This window comes from Salvelinus alpinus, chromosome 24 (genome assembly GCF_045679555.1).
Source record: "Salvelinus alpinus chromosome 24, SLU_Salpinus.1, whole genome shotgun sequence".
NCBI lineage: Eukaryota > Metazoa > Chordata > Actinopteri > Salmoniformes > Salmonidae > Salvelinus > Salvelinus alpinus.
The window spans coordinates 12,665,732-12,677,535 of record NC_092109.1 but is presented as its reverse complement, the minus strand read 5'-3'; the positions used below and the strand labels follow the sequence as shown (position 1 = coordinate 12,677,535).

General features: G+C 46.3%; 1 protein-coding gene across 3 annotated transcripts in view; it reads right to left on the bottom strand.

Moving 5' to 3' along the window:
- Positions 1-300: 300 nt before the first annotated feature.
- LOC139552178 (ceramide transfer protein-like) overlaps positions 301-11,804 on the bottom strand; it is a 33,134-nt gene continuing 21,630 nt past the window's right edge. For 2 of the 3 annotated variants that reach the window (XM_071363626.1, XM_071363629.1), the window contains 12 exons: positions 9,292-9,395; positions 9,071-9,206; positions 8,177-8,260; positions 7,704-7,954; positions 7,493-7,579; positions 7,278-7,370; positions 6,635-6,730; positions 6,331-6,463; positions 6,136-6,206; positions 5,879-6,007; positions 5,514-5,643; positions 301-2,485 (listed from right to left, as the gene is read on the bottom strand). In XM_071363626.1, the coding sequence (XP_071219727.1) occupies positions 2,358-2,485; positions 5,514-5,643; positions 5,879-6,007; positions 6,136-6,206; positions 6,331-6,463; positions 6,635-6,730; positions 7,278-7,370; positions 7,493-7,579; positions 7,704-7,954; positions 8,177-8,260; positions 9,071-9,206; positions 9,292-9,395 (1,442 nt within the window). In that variant the 3' untranslated portion in view covers positions 301-2,357. Of the gene's footprint in view, positions 2,486-5,513; positions 5,644-5,878; positions 6,008-6,135; positions 6,207-6,330; positions 6,464-6,634; positions 6,731-7,277; positions 7,371-7,492; positions 7,580-7,703; positions 7,955-8,176; positions 8,261-9,070; positions 9,207-9,291; positions 9,400-11,804 lie in introns of all 3 variants that reach the window. The other variant, XM_071363628.1, reaches the window with a different exon arrangement.

The window sequence follows — 11,804 nt, the reverse complement described above, 5'->3', positions numbered from 1 at the left end:
TCAATCGATTGTTGGGACGCTTGGTCTTATGGCTTGTGTTGGAATCCACGTCACTGTCAACTGGTTTTCTACTCAAATGTATTTTGTCACAAACACAAACAATGCAATATGTTTCCAATCAAAACCTTGACTGATTGGCTTTCTGTAGAATTAGTGAAATCCTGAGTTTTTAGAACCTGAGAGAAGAGGGAAAACAATGATTCAAAGCACACCAAACTGGAGAAATGGCAAACATTTCTTTCTAAACAGGACTAAATAAGTGCCACAATTTCACAGTACAGTTAAGTCAATCCCAACAGCTTTAGTGTGAACACTTTTATTTACACGATTTTCCAAACATTTTACATTCAGTGCAAATGTAACTTCATTCGTAGGAGAGGGACAACTTATTGGGACAGTTTGCGAGACCCACATTATGCTGATTCCAGGACTAAAGTGTATGTAGAACATGCTTTTAGTTCAGAAGTCAGCTCAATCTGAGTCTGGGAAACCAGCCTTTAAAATGTATTTCTAACCAGGTATTTCTCCACGTGGCTTTATACATTAGTCTAGAAATAATTTATTGGACTTCTTCACAAAGGGGTGAACATAAAGGTAAAATCACTTGACCAAATCAAGGATCAGTTGGAATGAAAGCCAGCATACAGGCCACACCATCATCCTCTAAGGATTTGAACCAATCTCTCCATTGGACAGAAAAGTTGACTGGCATATAGTGGCATATAGCTCCTCCAATGACCTGGCCTTTCGGTGAACATCAGTTTCTGCTGATTGCAATATCACAATGTTTGAATTAAAAGGGGGTATGAAATGAATTAGACATCGTATTAACCCCTTAGTTTCATATAAATAGGTAGTCTATCTGAAATTAAAGACAAGTCTTCACTATGTGGAGACCATCATTGTTTTCACTGAAGTACCCAGCAGGCGACAAAGCTTCAGTCTGCTGTAAAATGTAGAAACTGTCTAAACAGAGGGCAGAGTGTCTGGGGGTTTTCGCTCCTCCCTTGATTCATTAAGGTCACTAATTAGTAAAGAACTCCTCACCTGGTCCTCTAGGTCTTATTTGAAAGGAAAAAACAAAAACCTGCAGACACTAGGCCCTCCATGGAATGAGTTTGCCACCCATGCCTTGCTTAAAAGGACCTCCTTACTTCCTCCCTTCCTACTAATAACTGCCCTGACATCATCCTGATTGGATAAGTAAGGGTCAAGTTTCAGGTTTCCACTCAGTCATATCAGGGATGGCAGGAGAGAAAGGGACGATAATCAGGTATTGGAACTAGGCCCTTGGCACGTCTCTAGTGATTTCATATGGGTGTACTGTCTATCAGCACCCTCTCCCCTACCCAAAACGTATTGTATTATCTAACCCAGTCTAAGGCATAGAGTCAATTCAGTCACAAAAAGCATTTGCAAACATTTTTACAGCTGGCTGTGAAGCAGAAATGGTTGACATTATATACAGTTATAATCCAGATATCTAAAATCCCAAATCAAAATTGTGTTATAGTATAACATTGAAACACAAGTACAACCCCAAAAAAGAAATGTGAAGATTTAATACATTTTAAAATAAAATAACCTTTAGCCTCGTCCCTCCATCAGCACCAGCAAAGTAGTGTTTTCACCAGAGAGACAGAACAAAAAAGTCTTATGTCATAGGGGTCATAGTTCAATGACAGCCCTCTGGAATTTTGTCGTTTTTTGTTTCTTACAAACAAGACGATCATTCTGGAAAAAAGGCGATCCGATTTTGTTGCACTAAGAAAATTAGCAGCGTGAGAATAATCGGTAACACCACTGATTATTATAAAAAGCTAAATCAACAGAACAAACTCCATCTCTTAAAAAAGAACTACAAAAGCAGGACTAAAATAGAGTAATGTTTTGTCTTCCAGTCTTAAACTGCTTTCTTATACATTTCTTATAACACATACGTACATTTATATATTATATTAATATATCTCTGCCAGAAAAGCGAACACAATTGACATTTTCTTATAGGTCTTTCTGCATTAGCTAATGAAACTAGCATGGGAGCTAGCATAAGAACTAGCATGAGAATTAGCAAAGGACGTAGCATAAACCTGGCATAGGAAACTAGCATGAGGAGCGAGCTAGTATAAAGAACTAGCTTGAGGTATAGAATGGGATACGAGCATTGAAGATAGCATGAGGCCTTAGATTGAAGCTAGCTGAAGACCTAGCAAGAGAGCTCGCATGGAAGCTAGTCTGAAAAGGCCTAGCTGTACCCTAGCACTTAGCATGATGGCTAGCTAGAGTTGGGTTGAAATGGTACACAATGTTCGGAACAGTCTGTTGGGTGGACAGGGGTGCTGTGAGTCCTGTGGGACTCAGAAGAGGATAGGTTTCCCGGCTGTCTTCTCCTGGACATAGCCGGTGAAGCGTTTGAGGAACTTGGGGTACTCCCTCTTGGCCACAGCCCTCAGAACTGAGGCAGGAGCCCAGCCTCCCGGGTTCACTGTGACAGGCAGGAAGAGGAAATGCACGTTACACAGGATATCACAGAGAACAGTTTAATTCACAACACCTTCATATTTAATTAGGGCTGTCAAACGATAAAGAATCGAGTTAATCACATGGTTTTCTGTGGTTAACTACTTGCCGCAGTACAAATATCTCCTATAGTCACCCTTGGTGGAGTGGGTGCGTACACCGCTAGGTAACCCTTGCTGCTATATACTAGAGAGAGCCTCCACAATCCAGTGGGACGCTGCTTAGGGAGCGCCATGCTGCGAGTTGGATTAGTAAAACAGGTCACATAACCAGATATCCTGGGTCCGTTCAATCTACGTGCCTAAAGCTCACAACGGACACAGGCCATGTAACCTCTGTTGTTCTTGAGAAGCAAACGGTGGAGGTGAAAAAATTATAGCTCAAAAGCTAAGGACCTGTAGGACATATCCATGACTTGCCAAACCTGCCCATTTGGACGCAACATCCCCTTAGAGTCGCCCCGGGCGAACTTGAGTACCTGACAATGCGGAGGTCTCCAAAACGTTTAGTCGAGGCCAAAGCCATGAGCAGAGAGGTTTTGCAGGAGAGGATCGTCAGATCCACCGACTCCAGAGGCTCAAAAGGGACCGCACACAGTGCCTCCAAAACCAGTGCCAAGTCCCATGTAGGTTTAGAGATCGGGTTGAGACGACGTACACCTTTCAGGAACCGCATTACCAGGACTGAGATAGCAGCCATGTACACTTAACGTGGAGAATGCCCGTCCCTGCTCGAAAAGCTCCTGTAGGAACATAAGGATGAACCTCAGAGCACTGAAATGGAAGTCCTTTATCTTGGCACCAGAGCTCAAAACGCTTGTCACTTGTACATATACAGCCCTCTCGTGGAGGCCGCCCTTGCAGACTGAATGGTAGCAATAACATTCGGAGGTAAACCTCGAGCTATCAGATTGGCACTCAGGGGCCAGGCCCGTAGGAACCAAATCTCCGGCCTCGCTTGCCAAACCTGCTTTTGCTCCTGGCACAACGATCTTCACCTAAAAGGTGAATGATCTCAGCGAACCAAGGCTGCCTGGGTTACGGGGAGCCACAAGTGAGTCTAGCTCAAAACCCAGAAACAGGATGTGCTGAGATGGAGTCAGACAGCTCTTTTTCTGGTTTCTTATGAAGCCTAGAGACTGAATACAGATGCGTATAACACCGTATGCCCCCTCGACTCTGCCACCACCAACCAATCAGCTGTAATAGCCGGCGGCTCGTGAGCTTTCTGAGTTTGTAGACTGAGGTGCTTGCTGAGGGCACGTAGGTCTAGAATGGGACGCAAAGTCCCTTCCCTTATCAGAACCAGGAAATACCGTCTGTACCAGCCGTCCTGGATCTTCGAGAAACCATTTGGTTTGCTTGCTTCTGGAGACGGGAGGACATTTCCTACCACAAAACGGGTGCCGAGGCCTCAGGAACAGCCGACGTGGTGACGCTGCAGAAGCGTGGGGGATCCACAACAAATTGTAGCCTGTACCCTGACGTCACTGTTCAGATGATCCAGGGCGACACTGCGCATGCGTGCCATTGGTCGGAGCAGACAGCGAGCCTCCCGTGAAGTGCCATCGGAAAGGGTGTGACACCACCTTGTGGACTAGGAGAGATTGCTTATTCTTCCATTTCCACCACTCTTGCGAAAAGTGTGTCTGAACGTGGATAAGGAACACTTTTCATCAAACTCACATGCGAGAGAGAACACTTTTGTCACGTGACCGCTATGGAACTTGGGGTTGAAAAGAAGTTTATGTACCAAGGTTTGCCTAAAGCTCGGCCCAGTCTGGGTACAAGGGCTCCGGCGATCAGTGACGTACCCCGATTACCGCCTAAACTAGTAAGATGCGTTCCGGTAAAAATAAAAAAATAGACCCAGTGAAAAAAACAGAGGTTACCCTACTGACCAGTCATAGGTACTGGCGACCTAGCTTGGAATGGTAACATATAGGGGTGATTCATAATCAAATCTAATTCCCAGGAATGAAAAGCGCTAAACTGGAGAAAGACTGCTCATTTCAGGGTTCATATGAACCACCTAAACCGTGTGGGACAATAGCATCGTCGTGTCCAACCCTGCTCGTTCCCTCAACTCCGCTACCAACCACCAATTGCCTACAGGGCCCATAACCTGCATCCCCTGGACACCTCATACGGACTGGAGAGCTACAGGCAGGAATCCACAATAAATCCCAGTGATGAGCCACCCATGGAGTAGGATGCCTCCTTGTGGACAGAGAGCAAAATTGCCCAATTTATTACTTCCACGCTGGGGAGATTGATGAACCCTGTGAACACCATGGAATGCGGGGTGCCAGAGGGTAATTAAACATGGACAAACTTCCAAAACACGTTGTGCTTCCGTGAGACTGTGTAGCCTGCATGAAGCCCGGCTGACTCAGTGCCCCGTTTGCTGTAATAAAAAGTGTGTGTGGGGGGGGGGGGGGCACTGTCATCACAGCTATGTTTTTGTGTAGCGGTGCAGCTGCTCGGGGGGCTACGCGCAAAAGCCTGCTCTCTCTAATCCCCCCAACTCCAGGACCTTAAAATAGGAATGGGGTTGCCATAGCGCTGGGGGAACGCTAATAAGCTTCATTCACCGGAGGTTGTGCATGCTAGCGGACGTTAGCCAGGAGGCTCTTTGGTCTAAGCTGGCTAGCCTCTGACCGCAGCACGGCCCATTTATAATAACCAAGAGACTTAACGCTACATATACTAAACAAGAGAGCTACCCCAAGCAACGCCACCGCGGGGAGGCAGGAATAGCTAGTAGTAGCTAGCTTGCCTCGGCGCTTGTTGGCTTGCCTAACATTCACTAACCCTATAACATTAACCCGGACCCTAACCTTAGTATTCCGAAAAGGAAGTCACTCAAATCCTAATTTAAGAATACATAGTTACTGGCAATGTACTACATGGCTATTGTAATACTGCTTATTTTGTCCGTTCCAGCATGGCCATCTCTAGTGGCTATTTGAGCGGTTAAAGAGGTGAGCTCACCATTGGCGACGTAGGTGATTTTACAGGTAAGGTTGTCTCTGCTGATCTCTCTGTCGCCCTCTGGTGGGCTAACCAGGGTCTGGCATATCATGGCAATGTTGATTTTGGCACGAACACACCTGGTGGTGGGCTGCAGGGCGACAATGACATGGAGGAAGATCAATTACAAGCATAGGAGATTCTTACCAAGTTGAATATTTTAATTAACCATCATTTTTTTAATCATTATTTGGGTTGTCTCATTGAGACAAAAATATTTATTGCCAGAGAGACCTGGCCAAAGACAGACCTGAATAAGAGTTTAAGTAATCAATACAACATCCAAAAATCTTTGAGCTCATAAGTGGTAGGATGGGTCAATTGACCTGGGCGTTGTCGTGGTCCACAGAGAAGTTGCAGACCAGCCAGGTGTCTGGGTCGTTCTCGTTGTTAGCCAGGATCTTCCTCATAGCAGACAAGTACAGTACGTCTCTCTGGGATGCTGGCCACACCCTCTGCAATACAGTTCACATGTATGTTTTACATCACAAGTCTTCAGGTTTTGGCTTTGACTCCTTCCTTTAAAAACCCAATCTTTTCTCAGAGCCCATAGATTGTGTGTGTTTTACATGTTCCCTCTTACCTTGTGTGTCTGATAGACGATTACAGCGTTGTCCGATAACATCTCCACAACGTTGAAGTTCTCAATGGTGGCTGAATGAATGAGACGAACAGAGAAACAGATTAGAACATGTCCACTAAAAATAAGGAACATAGCAAGAAATGACAGAATTTAAAATACTGCTCCACTATATTACATTGTTCAGATGAGACTTACTCTCCCAGTCGTTGCGTACGTTCGTGTCCCAGAAGTAGTGACACAACTCATGTCCCGTGACTCCCTTCACAGAATGGGTGGCCTTCAGGGGGTCCAGGACAATACCATTCTCCTCTACCTCCCTCCTGTACACCTACACAAAACAGAGAGGGGTACTGTGGTTACTACTTTACTTCAACTATGGGATTGAAGACAGAATGGCTTAGTTGAAGTGCTGTCAACACAAAGGTTCTTTCTTTCACATAAGGCACATGCATAAATCAAAATCACTCCTCTCTCTCTCTTCTTTCCTCCCTCCCCCTACCTTCATCTCCCCCTCCTCCACCACCAGCTGCCAGTTGGCATCCCCGCCCATATCCTGCAGCGAGTAGGTCATGTGATTCTGCACCATCTCCTCCACCTATTAAAAACAACCAGGAAGAGGAACATGATGGACAGATGGGGTTAAATGTCAGATGGAAATAACAGCTCACCGACAAACACAAACGTGTTAAAGGAAAGACAAACCACCAACTGTACTGTGGTGAGGTAACAGCTATGACATGCAAACTGCAAAGGCCAGTCAATCTCTGTACTAGCAGACGAAGACAAAAGCATGCTAGCTAAATATAGTGTAGTGACTCAGGGTGGCAACCAATAATATAATGCAGGGGTGGGCAATTCCAGTCCTCGAGGGCCTGATTGGTGTCACTGATTTGGGGGGGGGGTCAGTAAGTCAGCCAGTAGTGAAGGGGGCGCTATTGCGCCGCCACGAAGCGCAGTGGAGGGGGCAGTGACTATGGGGGCTACAGGGAGGATGAGAAGAGGGGGATGAGGAAGGAAAACAAAAGAACACGACCAAACATAAGAGGGCGAGGTAATGGGAAGAGTGAGATAAGGAAGGAGAAAAAGATGAGGGGGAAAGGAAGAGTGAGAGAGAGCATAGCGTGATGGTGACTGTTAATTACCTTGTCAGCGAATCTGTGTGATCCTATGGTGGAGTAGACATCTCCCGGGGGAACTGGACTGGATCTCTGTATCCTCGACTTCTCGGTGTGAGACTAGAGACACACACGGCCAGGATGAAACACTCAATGTAATACGAAGATTGATCATCATCATCATAGAATTGGATTTCATCTCTATCAATAGAGGCGGTGGGGTTTTGCCCTGGCTCCTGTACCTGTTCCTCCATCTTGTCTTGTCTGTCAAGAGCTGCTTCAACGGCATCGAAAAACTCATCCTCATTGATCAGGCTGTTAGGCCCCTCCTGGAGGAAGAGGAGAGGGAGGAGGAATAGAAGGATAAGAAGAGGGAAGAGCAACACGGCGCTCATTACCTACTGAGAACGGGAATGACAGGTGTCTTTTCCCCCACCGACCCAGTCGTCTCACCTCGTAATCAGGACCTCCAAAGTGAGACTTCTTCTTGAGCTCAGAGAGGGCGGAATGGTAGCCCTCCTCTATCCTCCTCCTCTTCTCCGTCTCCTTGTCCAGTCTCTTCTGCCAGCTGTCCTCCCTCTTCACCATCAGGTCGATGCAGTGGGACAGGGTGGACAAAATCCCAGCTGTGGTGGCCTTGAACGTGATCGCCTCGCCCTTAAAGTCTATTCCATTGATGCCCTTAGGGCTCAGAGATCGGAACACTGGACAGAGAAGAATGTGCGTGTAAAAACACGTTTTAACATAGCTAGGTGTTCTGAAACATTTATTTCAGGACACTAATCGTTTTTCATGTTTACTACATACATGGACTACAAATAGTTTTTCATTTTCAACAATAGTTTTCAAAAGCACAAATAGCCTCAAAAAAGGTTGAACCTGCAAGCTATGTAACCTTTCTATAGAAGTGATTCTGCTGTACTCACGCTTCTCCTTGCTGCCGTTGTTGTTGTGGATGAACTCTCCGTCTGACCGAGTGTTGGGGAAATCATCCTCATCATCCTCAACAACTAGAGAGAAGGAGGGAGAGAGAAAAAGAGGGAACGAGAGCGGGAAAGAGAGAGAGATCAGCAATCGTCAAACAGTAGTACACCAGTCCCTACAAAGCCCCTGCAAAGAGTCATCAATAGAGCCCGAGTAGTGCCAAGAGTCGCCTATGCAGCCACCCAGCACGGAACGCTAACAGAACTCTACTGTCCTCAGAACACAACAATGGCCTGGCCTCTTATTCAGGAGTAAGGGATGGACGGACTGAGGGAGGGGGCATGAGAGGAGGGAACGAGGAAGGGATTTGATGGGTAACAAAGGAACGGTTTGATTGTTCGTGGTCATCCAGAGCCGTCGTTCGGCACGGTGACAAAGCGCAAACTCCACCATGAGCAAATGTTCTGGGTGCAGACAGAGAGAGGGGGGGAGAGGTTGAGAGAAGGGGAGAGAGAGAGGAGGAAGAGAATGAGAGGGAGGGTGAAATGACGGAACACATTCCGTTGAAGATTCTGCAAATGTTTCCCCAAAGCGCTGAATATTTTCACGATCCACACACATGCTTAGCATTTCTGCTGGGAACACCAAATAATGTTTAGAGGCATTCTTGTGGCGCTTTGCCATTGTTTTTTGAGGTAGCTGTTGCGGTGTTTTCTGTTCATTTGCAAGTTAAGCAATAAGTAGGAAGGAACGTATTGGTTTTGCTGTCACAGAGTGCATGTGGAAGTATCTTCCTCCACGGTTACACAAAGGATCGTAGACCTGTGGCTGTCCAGCACTTAAGAATTTATTGTCTGACATAAGCATCTGATTGACCGATTAATTCATCGTCTTACCTTTGTCTCTCTGCAGCTCGTCCTTGGAGACAGCGTCGGAGCATCCGTCAAAGTACTTCTGCAGCGTGTCCACCTGTCTGCACAGGATGTCTCTGAACGTCTCCATCTCCGCCAGCTTCTCTCTCAGGCTGTGACCCTTTCGGACCCAAACAGAGGAGCGGCACGGTCAGCAAACACTCTGTGGGTGTGTGTGTGTGTGTATGTGTTAGGTCAAGTCTCACCTTGAAGGAGGATGTGGATGTGGCAGAGTAGCCGCTGGTAGCAGACGTGAGAGACAGCATGGAACCATGTCTCCTCAGACTGGGTTCTGACCCATACCCAGACTCTGCCTAGACACAGGGAGGGAAGAGAGTGACGTTAACAGATAAGTATACATCCACATCGTTATCAACTTAACACATTAGCCAAACATGAAGTGCCCTAAGCGTTTCGTCAGCAGCCGCAAGGGGAGGTGACATACAAATCAGCGTATCACGCTACTATATCTACCACATCTAAACTCACCGTCACACAGTCAGACAGACCCACGGTATATTCAGTCAAACACTCCCGACAGTAAACTTCCTGATCCCCAAGCACCTTCACATCCTTCAAGTACTTGTCACACCGGGACAGAGTATGAGGTGAACGTTAAACACTCTCCGTCCCCATTTCTTTTCTCCGTGTGTCCCATCCCTCCCTCTATCCTTCCCTCCCAATCACTACCTGTGTTTATGACAAGTCATGAATCAATCAAATGTAACTTCCTCTGTGATATGGTAGCAGACACATTTTCCCATGACTCTTTCCTCTGTGTACACGGTCCCGTGTGGCTCAGTTGGTAGAGCATGGCGCTTGCAACGCCAGGGTTGTGGGTTCATTCCCCACGGGGGGACCAGGATGAATATGTATGAACTTTCCAATTTGTAAGTCGCTCTGGATAAGAGCGTCTGCTAAATGACTTAAATGTAAATGTAAATGTACATGTTATTCACGTGTCTTTTCATATGTCCACGGTTCTACGGGTGTGGTAAACAAGGTTTAGCTAATACATCTTGTATGAGAGGATGTGTTATAACGTCGCTATATTTTACTTAAAAACAACGTCTTAAGTTAAATGAGAATCACATCCTCTCTCACCATTACACAACCACCCCTGTGTTTCAGGAGTGTGTGCAACAACATCACCCTAACAACACAGAGTTCTCTCTATGACCCTGACACAGCAACACAGTGGGACCGTGGCAACAGTGACCACGGCAACCATGGAACACTGTCACAGAATGGAGTATTGGGTGACATCCTCTAACAGAGGATAGAAGCTCTCTGGTCTCTGCAGCTCTGATTTCTTACCTAACCCCGATACTTAAAATAGAGAGAGCGAGCGGGGTGGGAAAAGAGGGAAGATCTGTCTGGAGAGGACATAGTGATTCACCCTGTGTGAATTAGCACTCAGAAAAGAGTACAGACACTGTGTGGGGCCATAACACAGGGTTAAGGGTTCAAGTGGAACCGAGCGTGTAGCCTAGTTAAGTATTTCCAACGAAGATGAAGACGGCATGTTCTTCCATTCCTCACCACCAGGTGGCAGACTGTTCCCATGGCTACTGTCTGGCCCTGCATCACCCACCCAGAGCTTACTATCGGTCAATGACCAGGAGTAACCATTTTCCTGCCTCCACCAGGGCTTTCAATACTACTGTCGCCCTCTCAGCCCTCTGTACCCATTACAACAATGACCGTTCAATACAGCCGCTATCTGCCAAATCAAAGAGCTGCTATTGAATATAATGCAGTTTCTTATCTGGTTGGTTGATAAAGACAATCGCCCACAGGATCAAAGAAGCGGTGTGTTTGTAATCAGTCTATACAAACACATTCAACAGAAATTGTATTTTCATTTTTTAAAATTTAACTAGACAAGTCAGTTCTTATTTTACAATGACCGCCAAACCCTCCCCTAACCCGGACGACGCTGGGCCAATTGTGCGCCGCCCTATGGGACTCCCGGTTGTGATACAGCCCGGGATCGAACCCGGGTCTATAGTGATGCCTCTAGACCGCTGCGCCACTCAAGAACCAAGAAAGATGGGGAAGGGAGAGGGAGAAAGAGTAAATATGCAATGCCCCGAGTCTGAATATAACTTAAACACACACATAGCTAAAGTACTTAAACATCTGTGTCGGTGTGTGTGTCGGTGTGAGAGAGAGAGTGAGAGACTGTAAGTGAGAGTGTGTGAGAGTGTTTGAGTGTGTGTGAGAGTGTGTGAGAGAGATGTGGACTGATTATTTGAAACTAGCTGTCTCTCTAGGTGTACTAACAGATAAGAATATTTTACAGGACAGACGTGGAACTTTCCATACAATCACACACAGACCATGTTTACTCATGTAGCAAAGAGCAATACATAATATTATTTACTATATCTTTTTTTTTTTTCCACATTTTAGCCCTCACCAGATTATTTTTCTCTAGTGAGAGTTGACACTTTGCTGTGAGTCTGAAGAGTGATCAGAGGGAAACAGAGATTGCGAGAGAGGGGGACAGAAGGGCCTCCTCACAGGCCGAGAGTTTGACTGGTGACTCATTGTGGGGAGAAGGTGTAGTGTGTGTGTGTGTGTGTGTGACTCATTCCTTCCTGCTCTGGCTGAGTCAGAGGGTCACCCTGCGGCTAGGAGGAACAAGAGAAAGGGGGTGTGACACGGAGGGGTTTCCCAAAACCCACTGCCAGGAATGACTAACATGTGTCAGGAG